The sequence below is a fragment of the Ictidomys tridecemlineatus genome, chromosome 3 (assembly GCF_052094955.1).
Source record: "Ictidomys tridecemlineatus isolate mIctTri1 chromosome 3, mIctTri1.hap1, whole genome shotgun sequence".
NCBI lineage: Eukaryota > Metazoa > Chordata > Mammalia > Rodentia > Sciuridae > Ictidomys > Ictidomys tridecemlineatus.
This window is the reverse complement of record NC_135479.1, coordinates 33,158,586-33,181,345: the sequence shown is the minus strand read 5'-3', so window position 1 is coordinate 33,181,345 and position 22,760 is coordinate 33,158,586. Positions and strand designations below refer to the sequence as shown.

Below are 22,760 nucleotides of genomic sequence, written 5' to 3'. Positions count from 1 at the left end.
AGTTAATTTATAAAGTCATAGCTGATGCTCAGTAACTGCCACAAATATCAACATTCTTAGTCACACAAACTTCTAGGACATAGAAGCTTAGCATGAAGCTGATTTTCCAAAACAGGTCATGTTATATTCTCCAATTTCAGTCAAATTCTATCACTCCCTTGCTTCCAACCTTTTAGTGGCTCTCCACTGCACATCAATTCATTCCTGTCTCCTTAGTTTGGCCTCTGCACCCTGAGTAGTGCATCCCTGCTGACCTCCAGCTTCCCTCAAACATACCCTTCTCCATCTATCTTACCAGTGGTTCCTTGGCTTCATCTCCTCTGTTCTATCTCTATTTAGATTTAACTCCTCTTTTCTTGTTCACTTAGGAAACACCCATTCTGCATCCTGAATGAGCACCCATTTATAGCCTGTGTTTCACCATATTTTAGTATAATTTACCTATTAGCCTACCCCACTAGAATTTTGTTGTATCCATTTCTGTATCCTCAGGGCCTCATAGAATAGTATTCAGTATATGAGCAGAGAGATTAAATGACTTGTCCAACACTTCACTAAAAATTTAGTGCAAAACCAGGCCTGGTTTAGGGCTTACATGAGGGTTGTTGAAATTGGCGTCAGAAAATGGGGATTCCTGGGCAATGAATCCCAAATCTGACAGTATACCAGAAAGACAGCTCTCTAGGTCCTACCTCTAGAGAGGTAGCTTGACCCCTCCTCACTCAGGGCTTTTAAAGATGGTGCACTGACTCTCATCAGCAGGGCCTCACATTGTTTTCCCATTAGAGTGATGAGACTGTAGGAAAGTATGTGCACTGTCTGGCTTGGTCACCCTGAAACCTATGGTAGGAACCTGTGGGTGCTAAATGGCTGAGGCTGAAGTCTGGCCTGTGGAATGGAATTTTCTATGTAGCTAATTGACACCAGAGTGTCAATTAACAGGGTGCCTCAACCCCTACACTATCCATACCAAATGTAGTCATCCTGGTGATTTAAGATTACTCTTGAAATCACACAAGCCCATTTCTCCAACATTTCACAACAGACATTTCAATCATCTAGCCTAGGAGTTAGCAGGGTTTGTAAACCCAGCAAGTAAGCCCAGGGCCAGACTGGGCCTCTCACCTGTTTTGTAAATAAAAGTTTCACTGGAGCAAAGCCATGCTCATTTGTTTACGTGTTCTCTGTGGCTGCAGGGCTTGGAGTTGAGACTATATGTCTAGCAAAGCCTAAAATTATTTACTATCTGTCCTCTATGTAAAAAGTTTTGCCAATCATTGGATCTAGAGCAAATAATGGGGAATCAAGACTCCAAACTGGGCCCTCCCTCCTAGCAAGGGACTGGCTGCCCCTATTCTGGAAGCTAGTGGACCAACTGGCTTTTGAATGAAGTCATTTCTTTTTTTAGCACTGGGTACAGGCCTGGGATCCAGGAGGAGATTTTTGCCTGTAAGAGACAGAAAGGGGACCAAAATGTCTCACACACATGGCCTGTACCTAATAGTGCTCAATAAATGTTTATTGAATAAATGAACAAAGGTATGGGAAGTCAGCCAGTCTGGTTCCTGAACAAAAGAAAAAAATCCATCCTCCCTCCTGTCAGTTTCAAGGTGACCGGTCACACAGGTGGCTGGCAGCAGCCTGGTGGCCTAGATGTGTCAGGCCTTATCTTATCCGCTTTCCTCCTTCCTCCTGTACTTACCCAGCACCTACCCCCACAGTGCCCAGGGCAGACTGGCCTGTTGTTTTTATAGAGAAGGAGACAGACAGGGAGGAGCTTTCCTCCCCCACAGATATATTTTGCTTTTCTTTCTCCTGCTGAGGGGAGGATAGAGAAATATGGGGACTTGGGGTTTGAGAGAACTCCGCGAAGTCTGGTTTCACTCGCTTCTTCTCCCTGGGTGTCCTGGGTGAACTTGTCTGAGACGAACCCTCCTGTCATATGGCACATTTGGCACCTAAAGGGAAGAGGCCAGCTGTGGGTGAAGCTGGGCGGCTTTCAGAAGGTCCAGAGTATGTACAAAGCAGCCACCACCCAGTGCTGACAGGCCCGGCCCTGAGAAACAGGGACATTGCTCAAAGACCCAAGTGAGCGGCAGGTGGTTTTACTAGGCTGGGTTAGCCCGGGCTGCTGTGGGGGAGGACAGGGACAGTCAGGGAAATAGCTGTAATCATTTGACCATCTCATGAAAAGCAGGTGATTTGAACATATGGAAATGGTGGCTTCACAGTTGCCCCAGATAATCCTGGAGGGCAGGCTCAGGATAGAAGCCCTCATTTCTGCTGTCCCCAGCTGCTCCTTCAGATCCTGAGCCTTTCCAGTAACCAGAGTGTACTGGGTACAAGCTTGGTGAGGACAAGGCTTACACCTGTCACTGTATCCCCAGTATCTGACAGCTAAGAGGAGCTCACTATATGTGGAACAAATGATAAGAGATAGGGCAGGAGGGTTCACTCTGGGCTCTTTTATTTTGGCAAAGAAATGCTCTTGTGCCCCCTTATCCATCTGCTGGGAAACTGACACCACAATGAATGCTCGCGGTGGGGCCAGCCCTAACAGGGAGGAAGAAGAGCTCCTGGGTCGCCAGAGATGGGTAATTTTCCTGTTGATGGATATAAGTTGCCCCTTCAAAGATCCATGACTGACAGAGGGTTGAGGGGGAAAGCAGAGGGGGGATGGCACCACCTGCTCTGCCTCTTGACATCACTGTGGCTGGAAGGGAGGGAGTTTAGGGACTGATTAGATGTTGCTGTTGTTTTTAGTAGCAGCTGGCGGAGCCATCTCCTCATCTCTTCCTCTCCTCCCCCTCCTCCTCTGAGTCACTGTCCAGCCACCAGCCATAGGCCAGAGAGGGCAGGGAAGCAGAGAGCTTGGCAGCCCAGGCCTCAGAGATAATGCTCTGGGTCACCAGGTCAAACCCTCCCCTCAGGAGCTTTGCTGAGGGCTTTTGGGAACAAGCGTATCAGGGATTCTTCTTTGGTTTTGTTTTTTTAAAAGATAAAGAAAATGGCTCCTTTCAAAAAGATCTCACCCCACCCCCACCCTGAAGCCCCAGAGAACAAGCAAAACTGACAAGCAAGGCTCAGCTACTCCCAGCACCAGGCCAGCCAACCCTCTTCCAGCTGCCTGGGCCGCTGTTGTCACAGTGGACTGAGGCTTTTGTAACCCGGTTGACATGTGAGTCAGAGGCAAAATGACCACCTGACAGATTAGAAAAGGGCTAGAGGCAGATTTTTCCATTTGAATTCTAGAGAGGCCTCAGTGCTGCTTGCAGGTAAAGGCCCCAGAGAGCAGTAGCAGCGGAAGGTGCTGCTGATGTTATTTAATTACCTCCGGAGACCTGCTGGTCCCCTTGGAATTATAAGGAACAAGAGACTCAGTGATTACAGAGGTCTCAGAAGACCAAAGACAGCTGTATGGCTCTAAAATACAAGAGCTCAAACTCTCAGAAAAAGAAGGAAAATTCACAGATATACCAGGGTGCCAGGCCCTGGTTATATTTGAGGGTCATTTCCATTTGATTTTGCTTAGTGAACATTCATAAAGTGAGAGCTACTAATACTCATTGTGCATTTACTTTGTCACATGTGGTAAGGACTTTACATTGATCGCCTCATTTAATCCCACAAAAATCCTTTCAGGAATCTAATATTAATAGTATGTCCATTTTGCCATGAGACACAGAGGTTACTTGCCAAGTAAAAAAGTCCAGGGCTGGGTTGTGGCTCAGTGGAAGAGTGCTCGCCTAGCACGTGTGAGGCACTGGGTTCGATCCTTAAGCACCATATAAAAATAAAATAAAGTTATTATGTCCATCTACAACTAAAAATATATTAACATTTAAAAAAAAAAAGTCTAAGAGTTTGGCCCAGGGGTTATACTGCTAACCCCTAAGTTATGTTGCTTGGTATCTTATGCTATTCTGCTAGATTCAGAGGATGCAAGAGGAAGAAGCAACTTCTGAGTATAATCCCTCACACACATCTGGATGGGTGAAGGAAAAGGAGAGCCAGAGAGGTGAATAGTCTTTTAAGATCACAAAGTCTGACTCTGCTGAGCATGGTGGCACATGCCTGTAATCCCAGTGATTGAAGAGTCTGAGGCAGGAGGCGCACAAGTTAAAGGCCAGCCTCAGCAACTTAGTGAGATCCTGTCTGGCTTCAATATTCAGGAACCTCCAAGGCAGTAAAGTGGTGTGATGGGGCGGGAGGCGGCAATGTGTAAAACCAAGAGGCCCTCTACTTTTCTTTCTGGGATTCTGAATCTATAAAATGAGAAGCTGAACCAGAAAACTGGTTCAAAGGCACCTCCAGATCTATAGTTCTGAGAGTCTATGACTCGAGGACATCCAGAATCTTGTTAGGAAACCAGACAATTATACATAAAAAGTGCACTAACCGCAGGCCATACCAAAAGGTAGTCATTAATTAATAGCCAGAAGAACAATCAAGCAGTGAATTCTACAGATGTTCAGAGGAGGGAGGGAATCCTATAGACCAGGAAGACTTTCTAGAAAACATCTGAGCTGGCCTTTGAGAATGGGTGGGAATTAGAGAGAGAGAGAAAAAAAGATTCTACAGGCAAGGAAAACGACAGGACAGAAGAAAGGGTAGGATTTACCACCAACAGGGGCTGATGCCAAAAGGAGTACCCAGGTTACAGTCAAGCTGTGGTAGAAAGGGCATGGACAGATCCAGATTTGAGACTGCTGGGCTACTTGGTAATCTTGCCCTTACAAGTCACTTCAACCTGACCTTGAAGAGATGTTGTAAAGTAAGTGGTGGAATAAGTAAAACATCTGATAGAGTCCCTAGCACACAGTAGAAGGTCAAGAAACAGCAGTTAATAGCAACAATGTAGATTTTCTCATCCTGTGAATTTGTATGTACCAAACACAACCTCATCTATTCTTCTGCCCTCTGTGGTGAGCTTTGCATTCCTGTGTCCCCTAAGGTCACTGGCTCTTTGAGTACAGGAATCACATTGGCTTCATCTCCTTATCTTTGGCACCTAGAGCCTAGGGCCTGGCATGATCTTGTGACAAAACTAACACAGGGACCCTTCACCACTGAGTTACATCCCCAGCCCTTTTTCATTTTTTGAGATAGGACCTCAGAAAGTTGTTGAGGCTAGCTTTGAACTTGCAATCCTCCTGCCTCAGCCTCCCAAGCTACTGGGCATGCACCACTGAACCCAGCCTTTTCTCCACCTGCTTTTTTGAGTCAGGGTCTCACAAGTTTCCCAGAATGTCTTGGAACTTGCAATCCATCTGCCTTAGTCTTCAGAGTTGCTAGGATGAGAGGGATGCACTCCCCGCGCCCAATTGGCAAGGTGGTTTTAAGGCATTAGAAATACTGAACTGAAAAATCACTGCAATACAGTGGATTCTGTTCAGGTCCCAAAATACAACAGCCAAACCAGCAGTGGTGTGGCTTTATCATCCCAGGGGCCAAATAAGTGTTGGTGCACAAGCGAAACCACAGCAGAAGGAACATGCAGCTACTTCTTGTTCCCAGAGGGCATACCCTGCTGAAAAAAGTTTCTCTGAATTTTGAGGAGGAACACAAGCTTGCCATCACCTATGTCCTTGCTAAATGCCCAAACACTAATGTACAAGCCATATCAGGTTCGTACATTAAAACCTCACAGGCATTTGTAACCCACAGAGTTAATTTTCAGGGTACGCCTCATCGCTCAAGTCAACATTTCCTTATGGTATTTGAAGTAACCACATAGAAAGGATCACATTTGAGCAGATCCGTGCTCCAGCTGCTTGCAATCTGCAGCAAAAAAAAAAAAAAAACATAAAGATGATTCACCAGACTTGGTCCCCAGCAGCTCCCTTGATAATAAATTGGTGAGCAACTCTACATGTGCCCAGATCATTAATTTTCACAGTGAGCAAGAATGACTGTGAGATAAGTCTGCTTCCATCTAAAGAGTATGACTTTCGGGACTCAATTCTCATGTTCATGTCTGCAAATGAGAGAGACTTAAAAAAAAAAAATCACTGAGCGCTTAGATTTGTCTGCCAAGTAGTGGTCAACAAATATTTACTGAATGACCACCAGGTGTCTGGAATACATTCAAACCGCAGCAGTGGACACACTCAAGCTGCCCCATTTCTAGTCTTCTCAGCACATCATCTTCCACATTACAGCAACATTCACCATTAGCTGGTCATGTCATTACTTGTTCAAAAGTCTTCTGTGGCACCAAACTGCCAACAGGATGAAGTCTGAACTTTTATTCTTCTAACAATCTGGTTTCAACCTACTCTTTCAATCTGTTTCACACAGTTCCTCAATATCTAACCCCAAAGAAGGGCTGCTCCCTGCAGGCTTCCTGTCCACCTCTTTGTTCATGCTGCTCTTTTTACCAACTCCTCCCCGTCCACTTCCTCATGCTTCCAGGCACAGATTCTTCCACGTATTCCCAGAGAGAGCCTCATTTTCTAAACAGACAGATCTTAAGGTGTAGTTGGGTTTTTGTTTTTTTTTTTGTAGTTGTTTCTTTAAGCAACAACTTGAAGACCCTGATGAAAGCTACAGAACCTTCCTTAGAAACATACAGGCACATAGAACTATATCTACAAATTCAGGGATCCCTTGAAGCCAATCCACAGACCCCAGATGGAGACGCCCTCATTCCTAATATCTAGCACAGTGCTATAAACACAAAGAGAGAATACCTCCATATATTTAGTATTTGTGCACAGATAGAATGAAGCAAATGAGATGAAAGAGCAAGTATAGGCAACATCTCCCATGGCATCACCTGCACACACCCCAAGATCTGGCTAAAATGGTCCCTCTGTGGATCACCTATGCTATACAAATTATACCAGCTTCATTTATGACTTGTCTCACCCTGAATTGGTTAAATCTCTGTCTCTGTGGAAGGAAGATATCATAAAATACTGTATTTAACAAGTTACAAAGAGTTTCTTCTTACCAAGAAACACTGTAATCTAACCACATCCCCTGGTTCAAGATTTTTTTTTCTGTGCAACTTGGTTCCCCTGTCACACCTTTCTGGGTGGTCAACAGCTTTGGAGGAATACAGAAGACCTAACACTTCATTAACAGGAGACAGGGCTTTCAAAGGTCAAATACTTGAGGAAAAGAAGTCATTCTGCAGAGGGAAAAAAATGGTTCTCTTTATAAAGCCAAATTGGTCAGATGTGTTTTGAAACTTGACTTATTGGGTTGCGTTGGACTCTTTCATAATTTATCACTTCTGCCTTTGTTGAATCTCAGAAATGCCGCTGCAGAAACACTGCCTTTCAGGGCTGGGTGTGTAGCTCAGTGGTAGAGCCCTGGCCTAGCATGCACAAGACCCTCGGTTCGATCCCCAGCATGGCTTAAAAAAGAAAAAGAAGTGCTGCCAGTCTATAGCAAAGTACCATAGGCACCAACTATTATATATGGGTTATAAAGAACAGCTCTTCTCAACCTTCTGTTTCTGAGAATCCATCCATTACTCTGCTAAAGATTGGGTCCTACTATTCTAGAAACAAAAGGTTAACTTTTATAAAAGTTAAGACATGGGTTTCATGCAATCCTACTTTTCCCCCTGTTGTTAAAATAGAAATACTAATTTTATTCAAATACAGTTTTTATAAAACTCAAAGTTATCAGATATCCATTGAATTAAAAAAATCTCAACTAATAAAATTAGAATTCGATGTTTTGCAAGTTAAGACAAGCTCATGGGATAATCATATTCAAGAGCCACACCATACATTGAATGTATTCCTTATAAATTATGCTGTATGATGTGACATAGCCGCTATCACTGACTAATACAGCAGTGGCTATCACTAATACACCCCAATACCCAAAATAACATTTCCCATGTACCTAGACAAAAAAAAAAAAATGTGAGGGAAGTTTTTGGAAATTCTGTTCCTTTGTTTGTTCCTTACATGAAGTTTTCAGGACATCAATATTTTAGAAAGCAGTTCTGTTGTACGTTAAGAGCGCACACTGGTAGTCGGTGGGAATTACTAAAAGGAAAGCAGTCCTGACAGGGGTCCACAGGAGATGATCCTCACTGTACTTCCTCACCAGCACCTGCTCCATGCCACTTTTTTGGTGGGTGTTGGATGCGTACTGGGGAATTGAACCCAAGGGCTTTTGAAGTACTGAGCCACATGCCCATCTCTTTTTATTTTTTATTGAAACAGGTCTCACTAAGGTGCTGAGGGCCTCACTAAATTGCTAAGGCTGGCTTTGAACTTGTGATCCACCTGCCTAAGCCTCCCCAGTCACTGGGATTAAAGGCATGTACCACCATGCCCAGCAGTGCCCACAACTTCTAGACCATTGCACTGGGGGTACAGATCTTTTTGAGAATCATTGGCTCAGGGAAAGATGGGAAACTGAGGGCATAGCTGGCCTTTTTGCAGCAACCAGATCAATAGGAGGTTTCAGAATATCTGACCCCCTGTCTATCTTCTCAAAGCAACACTGCATCTAATCTCTAGACAGGAAAAGAAAACCAAAATGCCACCACTGTGAGCCCAATGGAACCCCATAGGGAACAAAAACAACCTGCCTCCTAAGTTCCCAACTTCAGAAGGATTGTCCAGATCTTAAAATCAAGTCAGGCCAGAGCTCCTCACACAGAAAAGTTGAAGGGTGTACAGCAGAAATTCCTGGCCCTGAGGCTGTGTGACCTCAGGCTGGTCACTAAGTTGCACGAGGCCTGTTTCCTCATGAAGGGGACCTTAGACTACATGATCTGAAATTCTGGGAGTTTTGTATTTGTTTCCAGAAAAATTATCTGACCTAAAAAATCTGACATACCAATAATAAAACAGTATTGGAAGGTGAGCAAAGTATTTCTTCCTTCCACCTGTCCTGGCCACCCACTCTATAGTGCCTTTCTCCAAGGACCCAGACTAAAACAACCTGTATCTTGGAATGAAGTCACAAGTCCCCAATGTTGATTTGTGATGGACTAACTTAACTCACCATCCCCAAATGGCCTACTCCACCGTGTAGGGTTGGCAGGAGGGAGGCAAGAGAAGGACAACAGACATCTTCGCACAAAGCTTCGTGAAGTCCCTGAATGTGACCACTGGCTCAGATTTTTCTCAGGGCAACTAACTGGTACAATTGAGGCTCTCATTGTTGTATAACCAAAGCATCTTTTTTATAGTGGGGATGACCCCATTAAGAAAAAAAATCCAACAGTGTGAGCAATTCCTTGTGCCAACTCAAAATACCTCTGCTTGCAAACACCAGCATTTTGACCACAACACCCGCTAAGAAAGAAATGGTAGGATGTTGGACGCCTCAGCACATTCTCTAGATAGTTCTATTATCAATTCAAAAGTTGTTCCCCCACCCTCATGCAGAGTAAAGACTTTGTTACCATTTTACAGACAGAGCTGGTTTTTGTTGTTGTTTTGAGGTGCTCGGAATAGAACCCAGGGCCTAATGCATGCTGGGCAAGTGCCATACCACAGAGCTCCATCCCTAGTCCCACACAGTCAGCTATCTATTGCCCCTTTCTCATGTCCAACTCCTATGCTCCAGGTTCTAAAGCAAAACTGTCTTGGCTAATCTAAATCTTCCTTGGTACCAGGCAGGAACAATTCCCTGCAACCTACTCATCCACTCTCCTTTTTGGGACAGTAAGGCCACGAGAAGCAACTGGACTACTGGATGTTTGCATTGAGCTTTATAATTTACAAACCATTCACCAACATACCATGATCTCTCATCTGAGCCTTATAACAACCCAAGGAGGCAAACCTGCTCCCCTCCCCAGTAAGGTCTGTATCTGCATGAGACTGTCATGGGGTGTCACACGGTAAGCACACCATAAGTGTAAGTTATTAGCCATGTGCCATGGTCTGGATGTTTGTGGACCACCAAATTGAAATCCCAACCCCCAAGAGGACAGTATTAGCCATGAGATCTTCAGGGTATTATTAGATCATGAGGGCAGAGCACTCATAAGTTGGATTAGCATCCTTATAAAGAGGCCAGAGAGAAATTCCTCACCCCTTCCACCATAAGATCATGGAGAAGCAGCCATTTGTGAACCTAAAAGTGAGCCTTCGCTCACCACAAACTCTGGCAAAACCCTGACCTCAGACTCCCCAGCCTATGAGAAACAAACTTCTGTTGTTCATAAGCCACCCAGCTTAAAGTACATTACAGCAGTCCTAATGGACAAGACCATATTAAACACAGCAAGTACTATTTTATAAATGAAAAACGAGGCTGAGGTTGGACAACCAACGAGGCCTCCAGGAAAGTACAGTGAGCTGGGAAGGGAGAAAGCCTCATGCAGGATTCTTTCTATCACCATATCGACCTAGATCCTAATATGTCTAAAACCTTATAGTCACACATTTCCAATTAGGCTCAGGCCTAGGAGAGCCTGAAGTCTGGTACTGTCACAGTAGGATGGCCACATACTAAAGAGCATTGGTTCTTTGGACCTCTTTGCCTTCCTCTCCATAATGAAGGCAGACTCACTGTTGGTCGGTCGGTCGGTCGGTCGGTTGGTTGGTTGGTTGTTTTTTTTCCTTATTCTTCCTTTTTCCAAATAAACATCAAGCTTTCAGACTACAGGCCCCATTGCAAGCACAAAGTATCATTTAATTGCATTTCTACACCAGCTCCAGCTATCTGTTTCCCAGTCCCTAACTCCCACTGGGCAGATTCTGAAGCCACACAGGAGATTAAGTCAAGAGGGGAGAACAGGAGGGACATTCTCTCCTTGAACTTTCTTAAATGGAAAAAAGAAAAAAAAGAAGAAGAAAAGAAAAGAAAGGCCTATTTTCCAAGGAGGGGGCTGGGGCAATGATCTTTCCATTATGAGGACCTGCATAAGAATCTATAGATTATTTAATGCTGGGGTGGCTGTGAAGCGAAATAAAGGAATCTTTGTGCGACGCCAGCCACAGTTCCCTCACTCTTTCCCCAGTCAGGCATTTCAACCAACTCTTTAAATCATCAAGCTCTAATGCACCCCATCTGTGCACTGGCTGCAGCCAATGAAACCAAAGCCTTTGCTGACTTTGGCCTGGACTTGTGAATGAGCCTTTCTGCCCCAAAAGGGGCAGGATGGAGGACATAAGGCCAATGAAGTCCTTTTTTTGCTCATTATTTGTCTTCTCCCAATGTTCAAGCTCCATTCGTCCTTTTATTTGATTACTTGCTGAGCTCTTACCACAGGTCAAGTTCTGATCTGGAGACTAAAGCTGAGAGGACATGGCCCAGTGATGTGAGAAAGAGCTCATGAGAGGAGCAGGGAAAGAAGAATGCTCTTATCAGAAATCCATGGCCCTGAACTACCCTTTACCTGCATACTCTGGGATTGTGGCTTACTTCCACTCAGTTGCAAACTACCTCAGAAGATAAGATTCTGCCAGGTCATCAAAGGCCTTGCATATCAGGCCAAATAGATAAGACATAAACTTGGAAGGTCATTACTATCTCTATATATTCAAACTCTAGCCATCTCACAAGGTTCAGTGCAAATAATCACCTCTTCCAGAAATACCTTCTGAATACCAAGCAATAACTCTCTCTTCTCCAAATGTCCAATCCAAGATCCTGGGCAGCTTTTGTAAGTCTCAGCTTCTCCATCAGAATAAAAGATGACTAAGGACCTAAAGACTTCTCATGAGGGTTAATGGGATAGCATTTATAAAAGTGTCAAGTAGCAGTTTTTAGTACATAGCGGATGCTAAAAAGCACTGTACTGGTACCTCAATGTCATACATAGCACTTTTTCCTTGTGTTAAAATGATGCCTTGGCTTCCCACTAGATTTAAACTAACACTTTCTTTGGTGATTTTCCCAAAAAAGACAACTTTGCAATTCCCCTCCAAGCTCACAGGTCCGCTTCCAATGCCCAGAGGACTGGCTGCTCTCTTCTCTGACAAAACCTCCCACATCCAAACTTCCTGACAAAGGGTTCCCCCCAAACTCAAAGAGAATCCAACAAAAGATGATTCGTTGATATAAAAGGAAGCCAAAAGCTGGCTGAAACATAAATAGAATAAAGGAAAATAATTTTCAGAATCACAAAGAAGGGAAAGTGGGACAGAGCGAAAGTCCAGCTAAGTCTTTGAGGGCCTGAGGCATCCAGCTCATGGTAACTAAACATCCTGGCATAGACGGAGAACAAGGGACCCCATCCTCAGGCCCGATTTGAGATCTTCTGCTAACACAGACCTGGTTATTCTGTCAACCTTCTTCGCGTCCTATGTCTAACCAGCCAGTCAGACTGTAAGGGTCTACACTGTTGACTGGAGCCCTCATCCCTGCCTGGCTGAGGCTACCCAACCAGAGAAAAAGAAAGCAAGGCCACCTTTTCCAGCAGTTCTTATAAATAGGTCAGCAACACCAATTGTATTTATTTATTTATTTTTGGTACTGGGAATTGAACCCAGGGCACTCTACCACTGAGCCACATCTCTAGCCAGTTTCTTTTTCTTTTCTTTTCTTTTTTCTTTCTTTTTTTTTTTTTTTATTTTCAGACAGAGTCTAACTAAGTTCCAGAGACTGGCCTTGAACTTGGGATCCTCCTTCCTCAGCCTTTTGAGTCACTGAGATTACAGGCAAGAGCTACTATCCCCAGCACTAATTTTCTTTTTCAACCTAGTCTGGATCTGCATAAAGGTTGGTTTGTTTTCATTTTAATGGCATGAAGTCCAAGTTCTGAGATGCAGTTGAGGGAAGAATTCTCCCACGATCTTTTTCTCTTTGTCAAGCAGCCCTAGTAAAACCTGTTTCTCCTCCCCTGGGAACACAGGTCCAAGAGAGTGGCAGCTCCCGTGAGAATGCTGCCTGAAGGAAGGGTCCAGTGCCTGAATCGCACAACGGGGTGTTGGATTTGTTTCTTATTAACCCCAGTCCTAACTTCAGAAGCTGTTGCCAACGCTCCTCAGGGAAAACAAGGTCTGGTCTTTCCTCTGATTATGATCAAATGTCATTCTATATTACCTCATGCATAAGCCCAAAAGGTCCCCCTGAGCCAGTGGATCATCTCTTCAACAGGACACTTTTGTTTCTCCCCAAAGGCCACTCATTTCAGTAATGCCACTGTCTTACAACTTCCCCTGGGGCTTGTCAGGGACTCTCTCATCTTTGTCAACAAATCCCACTATAATGGGGCTGGCAGTGTAGGTAGCTAGATGGCAGAGCCCTAGTCTTGCATGCATGAGGCCCTGGGTGCAGTACCCAGCACTGCAAAACAAACGTGAACAACAAAAACCCTTCAAAACCATAAGACCCTCTTCTCCCCACCTCTCTTAGAATTCACTTTCCAAGCAGAAAGCACTCTTCGCCACATTCTGCCAACTAAACCAAACAAGCTGAGCAGAAGGCTCTAATCCTTTCTCTGGCCTGCAAGCTGCCAGCCCCCAAAGCCTCCAACAAGGGTGACATCTAATTTCCAAAATAACAAATTAAACCATTTCTCTGTCCCTGCAACTTGGAGTGATTTCTCAAGGAAGTGAGGCAGTCATGTGAGTCAGCCCTCTCTGCACAAAAAAATAGAGTAGAAATATCCCAGCCCCTTTGCAGAGTTTATAAACATCTGTAACCTTAGGAAAAGTGCCCTCACCCGGGGGTAGGCAAGAAAGGCTTACGGGAAACATGTACCTTGGAAATGAGTTCATCATGATTGGCCAAGTGAGCCCTGCAGTGAATGCAGCTATAGGTCCGATGGCAGGAGGGCAGATATGCCTGGAAAGTCTTGGATCTTGTCATCTTCACCATTGGCGCCGCTGAGCGTGGGGTGAGCTCTGGGGCAGCCCACGAGGCACTCCCACAGGATGGGTCGCACGGGAAACACCGGAAGACACAGGTAAAGGCCGTGGTTTGGCAGGGGGTGGGTGTGGGGCAGGCTCCACACACTGGTGACGTCTTCAGAGGAAGGACCCTCAAGTAGAGGTCGAGGGCTGGTTCTCAGCAGCCTGCGGCACCAAGTAAAATAGCATTAGCTGATACAGTAAGGCTTCCTATAAGTCATGTAGAGTCTGAATGCCACTCAGAAAAAGGCTAATGCTTACAGGATAAAATAATCCCCCTCACTATTTCTTGAACTGGGCCCAAGCTGCCCAACGCATGAGAAAGAAATCACTCCAATCCTGCTGCTCTGCTACAGTTGAAGATTCAGTATCAACTTGGTACTTTCAGCAGTTACCCAGCCAATTGGCATTAATATCCTCAGGCAAAGTCCAGGATTGAAGATGAGCTACCTACAACCCCAGAGAAAGGATATCTTAGGGTCCCATTTCCTGAGCAGACCAAGGTGAAAGATCAAGGAAGAATTCAGCCTCTAGTGATTCACTCCATCCAATATTCATGTGTGGATTTCCCATCCACTGCCAGATGCCAGGAGAACTCCAACATATGAAGCCACCACTTGCAGAGGCAGCAACCCCCACACCAGTCTCCACTTAGGGATTGAGCACAGGATACAAAGGATCAGCTTCCCATTCAGCAGAACTAGCCAGCAACTTGGGAGTAGTGATTCCCTTTGCAATACCTTGCTCAGAAGTAGATGCATTTTTATTTTTAAAAACAAAAAAACAAGTGAGTGAATCAATGTCATAAAAAGGCTCCTTCACCTAAAAATCATAAAGACAGTAAATTTTAAAATTTTTTTCCTTCAATCCCTGGATTTCCCATTATTCATCCCACAATATCAAACATCTCTCCTCCCACAGCCTCACCTCTTATTCTACTGGGAACCGAGGACACCGAGGAAGTGGGTGGTTCCCAGGATAACAAATGAGCAGGTTAGTCCCAGTGAAGGTCTAAGGAAACAGCTCCAAGGCCCGAGGCTCACTCTGCTCCTCTGTGGCTTACCTACCTCAGGCTTTGACACCTGTCTATTCCCTGGACTTCACTAATGGGGATGGTGTTCCCACTTGTGTACCTCCCAGGAGAACCCTGAGCGTTAATTAACACCTGCGTTAGGCTTTGAAGATAAAATTATTTAGAGGTGCATGGGGAGAAGGGCGAGACACCACACACAAACAAAATCAGATCTTCCTTGCCGGCTTATGTCTGGGATCCATCTGGACACTTTGGAGAAATCCTACAAATTCCTAGTCTTCTTTTTTCTCTAAACCTCACTGGAACCAAATCTTTCAAAAGGAAGCCACCCTCCACCTTGGCATCCTTCCCACCACAGCAGTCCCTGATGCCATTGTACTCCTGGAGCCTTCCTGCATGGCCAAGACCACACTAGGCTGCAGGACAACAGTGGTCACTACCCCTCGTGCCACAGTAAGAACACATTCCTTCTGCAGCCCTGAGTCACACTGGCTCCACATCCAATTACATGCAAGATGCCTGATGGTTGGAGGGATTCAGGCCTGCAGAGGCCAGGGAATTATGTCTCTCTGCTCATTCTCTCTTACAGACCCAAGATCAGGTCACATGGATGTCACACTTGGAAGGATATGGCCAGGTGCGGTGGCGCACGTCTGTAATCCCAGCGGCTCCAGAGGCTGAGACAGGAGGATCACAAGTTCAAAGCCAGCCTCAGCAAAGGCGAGGCACTAAGCAACTCAGTGAGACCCTGTCTCTAAATAAAATATAAAATAGGGCTGGGGATGTGGCTCAGTGGTTGGGTGCTGCCAAGTTCAATCCCCAGTACCAAGAAGAAAAAAAGAAAGAAATACTTGAAGGATACAGAAGTGGGAAATGATTCCCTCAGCTTTGCCCCAGAGTTAGGCCTGGCCATCCCAGGACACAGGGCTGGAAGATACATGAACCTCTGGATCCAGAGCCCCTGAGCATCCTCTGGGTAGTGGGCGAGGTGAATGGACAAAACAGGCTACAGTAGACCAGTGCTACAGGATGACAACAGAGTTACAGGTGGTAGAAAGAGCCAGACACCATCTTGGTGATTCCTGAAATGACTTCAACCTTTCCAGTGTCTGTTCTACTGTCAAGAAGGACAGAATATCCAGAGAGGGAGGGGGAAGCCGAAGCGGGCTAGGTAGGGTAAGGAAGACAGGCAGAGGAATGTGAGAAGTAGGCTTCCCCCAGGACCAAGGCTTCTGAAGTCCATGGCCTTGGCCGCCCAGTAGGGAGCACTGGGCTCATCAGTCTTACGTAAATACCAAGGGAAGAAAGGGAAACAATGACCCTGGCTGCCTTTCTGCGTTTACAGAGCAGCTACAGAGTCTGTTTTCTTATGCATGCAGACAGCTTCTAAATTATGCATTTCCCTTGAGTAGAATTATTCCTTTTCTCACTTCTCTTCTGTAGGAAACCCAAAAAAAAAAAAGTTCATAGGCAGAAGTTTCTGGTTATGCTCAACTTCAAATCTGAATCCCAAAACTTATTCAAGGCTACTTTCTGCAGAATAAGCATTTACACTCTGTATTCAATGTGAGTGTGTCAGCCAGGCACACGCCTGTAATCCCAGTGACTCAGGAGATGGGTACAGGAAGATTGCAAGTTCAATGCCAGCCTTAGCAACTTAGCAAGGCCCTAAGTAATTTGGTGAAACCCAGACTCAAAATAAAGGGCTGGGGATATGGTTCGGTGGTAAACTGCCACTGAGTTAAACCCCCCATACCCATTTTAAAAAATGTAAGTGAGTCCCAAAACACACACACACATGCACACTCACTGTTCACCATGGCTCTGAACTTTTTTGCAGGAGAATAAATCCACCATGTGAGCAACGGCCCAGACTGTCTGGTGCTAGAAAATCCTGGAAAGTCTAGACAAGCATTAGTCTTCACTGTGCTCTGCTCCCCCCACCTTTTCCCCCCTTCCCTGTAATTGAACCCAGGGCCTCCCCCAAGCTAGGCAGTGTTGTACCACTGAGCTACCTGCCCTCACTCAGCTCTTTAATATGAATCCACAGGCATCCTGAAGATGTGACCCCTTCCCTGGGAAGAAGCAAAGGAAGAGAGAAATTACTGGAAAATGCCTCTTGTTGAGACCCAGGACAAGCCAGAAGGAATGACAAAGAGCAGGGGGAGAGGAAGGTGACTCCAAAACAAGAAAAGGCCAGTGTGGCTAAGAAGAAAGGAAGGAGCAGGCTGAAATCACAGAAGTTATCTTTCAGCCAGGGACTGAAGAATGTATCCACCTGGTGCTGCCTTCTTCCTATTTCTCAGGGAAAACTGAGAAACTTGCTTGAGTCAATTCTTAGAAAGGAAAATTTAACTGGCGATTTTTTTTTTCAAAGGGGTGAATTACGGGTACAGGTCTATAGAGCATTTTTAAGTTTTGGACTTTGATCCCTGAGGGGGCGACAGGGTCCAGGGGCTTCATGAATCCAACCCGTTCAGCATTTTGTGGAGTCCAAACTGATCTCCAACAATAATCAAATTAACTCGGTATTTTAAAGCCTCAGGGCACATGTACAAATTAAACAGCATTTTAAGTGAACTAATAATCCATCACAGTGGAAATTAAAGAAAGATTTGCTACCACCCCCAGCTGGCTCAGCATGGAAAGAAAAAACGTGAAATATTATGATTAAAAACAAAGATCGCAGATACACCACCTCAAGAGCCAAAGGCAGAGGGACCACACTCCGAACCTGGCTGGCCTGCCTAACAGACTGGCCCCTTTCATCAGGGGCCACAGTTCCAGGTGGAACTTAGAATGGAACCTTCTGCATGTCACCAGGAGAGAAGGGTAGTAGGTATGCCTTTTTTAATCAAGCCATGAAGAAACTGAGGAGTGCTGTGTGAGCCAGACCACGCACGGCCACAGAAACTGACTAGGCACATGGAACTCACGAGAGGAAGCCACTCCTCCAGACTGGACCAGGCCATCCTCAAGGTGTGCCTCTGTATCATTGTTTCCTTGGGGTGTTTGCCGGAAAGTAGGCAAAGACATTTCTTTTCTGCTTTCAAATCAAATTGAACCCAAAGCCTGTGTGTAGCTAGATTCACCCTAGTGGAATGGGTGGCCTGCTGCCCCCATTGGGACTCTTTATTCTGTATTGAAGCACCCTACAAGATGGTGCCATGGAGACAACATCTCCCCAGACCCAGAACGACCTTTTCAAGGTGAGACCAGCTGGTGACGACACTGAAAGATGCATGGAGTGTGCTGAGATGAAAGTCTTCCCAAGAGGTGGCTTCATTGGAGGCCTTGCTATCTGATTTATGCAACCCTGACAAGCTCAGAAGCCTCTTTCTCCTTCAAATCCACCCTCTGCATTTTAGCCATTGTTGTCTATCGTAAAAGCAGATCTGATGATGTCATTATTCTCATGATGTTCAGAAAGGCAATACAGGGTACTGGCTCACAAGACCTTGAAGCAATTTCAAATCTCAGCTCCATTTATTAGCTGTGCAACCTTGAAGAAATTACTTAAGCTCTCTGGATCTCAGATCATAATATCTACTAGATAAGGCTTTTGTGAGGATTAACTAAATTAAGATACAAAGCACTCAGCATGCGTGCCTGGCATGTAGTAACCTTACAATAAATTCCAGGTATGTATTCCAAATACTTAGGATTTGGGCAACTCGTATGAAGCTCTTTATAGTTCCCAACACCCCATACCTAATTCACATGCCCATGGTTTTGTTAATGCCATTCCCTCAATGTGACACAATCTTCCCACCTCTCCTCTCCAGACCCTCACTTGTCCCCTAAAACTCAGCTCATAGGTGCTCATATTCAACAGATGAATAAAGAAAATGGGGGGGGGGCTGGGATTGTAGCTCAGTAGTAGAGCACTTGCCTAGCATGCATGAGGCACTGGGTTTAATCCCCAGTACCACATAAAAATAAACAAATAAAATAACAGTATTGTGTCCATCTACAACTAAAAAAAGAAAAGATATATACACAATGGAATATTACTCAGCCATAAAAAGAATAAAATTATGGCATTTGCTAGTAAAAGATGGAACTGGAAATTATCATGCTAAATAAAATAAGCCAATTGCAAAAAAAAAAAAAAAAAGGTCAAAAGTTCTCTTTGATATGTGGATGCTAACCCATAACCACGGAGGGTATGGAGAAGTATAGAAGTTCATTGGATTAGACAAAGGAGAATGAAGGGAAGGGAGGGGGGATGGGAATAGGAAAGACAGTAGAATGAACTGGACATAACTTTCCTATGCTCATATATGAATACACAGCCAGTGTAACTCCACATCATGTTCAACCACAAGAATGAGATCAAGAATGTAATGGGTTGTACCCCATGTATGTATATAATGTCAAAATATACCTTACTGTTATGTATCTAAAAACAAATTTTTAAAAAAGAGACCACTCAAATGTCACCTCAGCATTAGCTCAATGGCCCCTTCTGTGTTTACCCCGCTTAATCCTCTTGGAATTCTTTTTCTGCTTCTGCATCTTCTACTAGAGGGGCCACTTGTGGTCCTTGTTGTACCCCCTGAGCTCAGCTGCATGGCAGTCACTAAACACCATCGCTGAAATGAATTTCCTCTGCTTCTCACTGGACCGGGAGCTGAACCAGTCCACTTATCTGCGCAGGTAGCACACACGAAAGAGGTCCCCCTCCACATAATGAAGAAGGAGGCAAAGTCACCCTGGGTCCCAGTGCCTCACACATGCTAGGCAAGTGCCACAGCCCCAGCTGTTTTTTATTTAAATTTTGAGACAGGATCTTGCTGAGTTACTTAAGGCCTCACTAAATTGCTGAGGCTGGCTTTCCTGGGTTTACAGTTGTGTGCCACCATGCCTGGCTTAGAGGTGACCTTTTAAAATCCTAGAAATTAATCAAAGGGGGTCTGTAATTGGCATCTATGCCTATTCTTTACATCATTGAGGCTATGTTAAAAAAAAATAGCAGCAGCAGTTCAAGCACCGTGGCACACACCTCTAATCTGGAAGGCAGGACCATGACTGAGAACCCATGTTCTGTTCAGCCATCCATGAGGAATGTGAAAAGCCCTGATAAACAGTGGTGGCAGTGGAAAGCGAGCTGGCAAGCCAATTCTGAGACTGGAAAGTGAGAAAAAGAGCAAGAGATGAAATGCCTGTGGAAAGCCTGTAACCCACCAGCATTGTCCTCCTTACCCAGCCTAATAGCACCAGAATCCTGAACCCAGAGAAGGTAGGAGAGACCCAGGATCTCTGGTCTGCCACACAGGAAGAGCGGACATCAGCGCAGGATCTAGAGGCAGATGGACTTGGATTCAGTCTGGGTTCTTCTCACTAGCTGCATTGCCACTGGGCAAACAGCCTGAAAGGAGATAACAACAGTGTATATCTCCTGGAGGAGACAAAAGAATCAAATGATGCAAGTGAGGCATTCAAACACAGCACCTGACACCTGGTCAATACTCAATAACCTTGATTAGCTACAACCATCCTTCCCAGCAAGGGAGAAAGAGTGAAGGAGCTGTTCCTACTCACACAACCAAAGGCAACACTGTTCCTGTGCCCCAGGTTGATTCACAGTGGTTAGGAGGTTAGGGCCTAAACTAATCCACTTAAAGATACATTGTGCTTTAAGTAGGCTTTTGTAGCTTAACTGGGGACCTGATATTATTGCTGTCATTCCAAACAACACAACACTCCACCACTTAGTGCATCAGACAAGTTACCTATGGGGTCTGTACTGACTGCTAATCTCAGGATGGGGCCCCACTATTGAAAACTACTCTGAAAATCCTCTATTAAAACTGCCACAAGCTGATGTGCAAGATACACAGAAAAAAAAAAATCAATATCATCATTTTATAGATACCTCTTTTATAGCACTGACCCAGGTGGTACTTCAAATCCATCTAGCTGATAACAAAAACCGAGTCTGAACTGTCAAGGAGGCATTCTCCCTGAAAAACAAAGCCAACCATTCATCTCCAACCTGGACACAGGGTCTAGTCCTGATTTCAGGGGGATTATCTGATAGACAATACTCCTACATGATCTCTAGGATTTCTTCTGCTCTTTAAAGTCCTGATTCCATGTGCTAATGATGCCTGCCAGCTGAATCCTGCAGTCCTGCCCCAGAGCAAAGTATCCATCCACCAACCTTCATTTTGTTAAGGCCTTGATTTTAGGGAGGTCATAGAACATGACAGCATTACAGAGGCCCTTCAGAGAGAGATGCTAATATGCCTTTCCAACATCTGTTCTTAGAGCAACGTTTTTACTGTGGGATCAGTTTGACACTTCACCTGGGGAGGACTCCATGTAAGACTTGCATCTGTTACAACATCTGCATATAAGAGGAGTTCCCCTTGAACATCTTGCAACTTGCATGCCATTTACTAGATATCAGAAGTAGCTGTTGCTGACCAGCTATCAAGTAGATCAGATATTACTTCAGGTTTCTCTACAATTTCAATTTTAAAAATAACAAATCCAGAGATGGTGGCACATGCCTTTAATCCAAGCAAATTCAGAAGGCTGAGGCAGGAGGATGGCAAGTTCAAGGCCAGCCTAAGCAACACAGTGAGACCTTGTCTCAAAACAAAAATTAAAAGGGCCGTGGATGAAACTCAAAGGTAGAGTACACCTGGGTCCAATCCCACGTACAAAAGAAATAAGCAAAAGAGTTCAAAGTATCTGAGATTAATTACAAAAACATATACTCAGGGCTGGGATTGTGGCTCAGTGGTAGAGCCCTTGCCTAGCACGGGTGAGACCTGGGTTCGATCCTCAGCACCACATAAAAATAAAGGCATTGTGTTGTGTCCATCTACACCTAAAAATAATGAATATTTTAAAAAATATATATATATATATATATATATATATATATACACAACACAATAAGATTTAAAATAAATTAAGAAATTAGGATAGTAAAATTAAAAACAAAAGGAGAGTCTGGACATAGACATAATTACTGAAGTTACACTTGGCTTTGAGCTCCTAGTCACCAGGGCAAAAAAAAAAAAAAAAAAAAAAAAAGACAAGGTTTATCATTTCCTATAAAATAAAAACATATTGGTTGTTCAGGATACAAATTTCCTGTGGGTGATTAGAGAAGAGACAATGAAAAATCTAGTGGACATGATTCCCAGAATGTCTCAAGAGCTCCTAGCCCATAACCCCTTGGCAAGATTCCTTTGAGCTGGGCACCTTGGTGCATACCTGTAATCTCAGCAGCCTGGGAGGCTGAGGGAGAAGGATTGCAAGTTCAAAGCCAGCCTCACCAACTCAATTAGTCCCTATGCAACTTAGCAAAACCCTGTCGCAAGAAAAAAAAAATGTTTTTTAAAGGGAGTGGGGGCTGGGGATGTGGGTCAGTGGTTAAGCACCCCTGGGTTCAATCCCTGGTATTAATAAAAATAAAATTATTCCTTTGAGTGTTCTCCCATGAAAAGAGACAGCATAACAAGCATCCAAGTACAATTGAGTAAATGGGATTCTACACAGAGTCAGGTCAAGCCAGGAGAGGCCAAAGACTTGGATTTCTGATTGTCTTGCTGGATCCACTGATACAATACAGATCCTCCAGAGGAGTGGAAGAGCTACAGGGCTTTTCAGTAAGGCCTCCTGAACATCATTTATCCTAACTGGGATCTTGAATAGCAAAAGCACGGGCAGCCTCCAGATGCCAGGTGCAAACACTAATACTTTCAGCTGCTAACCCTGTTGCTTGGTGCAGTGTTCAGCTGCTTTCTCCTGAAATAAAATGGCTTCACCATGCTCTTCCACCTCTCTGAACCTCAACCTCAACCTCAAGGGTGCTCTTCCATCTTTCTGGGCTGGGGTGTGGCTCAGTGGCACAGCTCTTGCCTTGCATGTGCAAGGCCCGACCCCATCCCCAGCATTGCAAAATAAAACAAAAAAATACCATT

At 44.7% G+C, this 22,760-nt stretch overlaps 1 protein-coding gene across 5 annotated transcripts in view; it reads right to left on the bottom strand.

The window, feature by feature from the left end:
- Ypel2 (yippee like 2) overlaps window positions 1-22,760 on the bottom strand; it is a 60,425-nt gene that overhangs the window by 23,451 nt on the left and 14,214 nt on the right. For all 5 annotated transcript variants that reach the window (XM_078042342.1, XM_078042339.1, XM_078042340.1 and 2 more), the window contains exon 2: window positions 13,636-13,949. In XM_078042342.1, coding sequence (XP_077898468.1) covers window positions 13,636-13,752 — 117 coding nt within the window. In that variant the 5' untranslated portion in view covers window positions 13,753-13,949. The remainder of the gene's footprint in view (window positions 1-13,635; window positions 13,950-22,760) is intronic.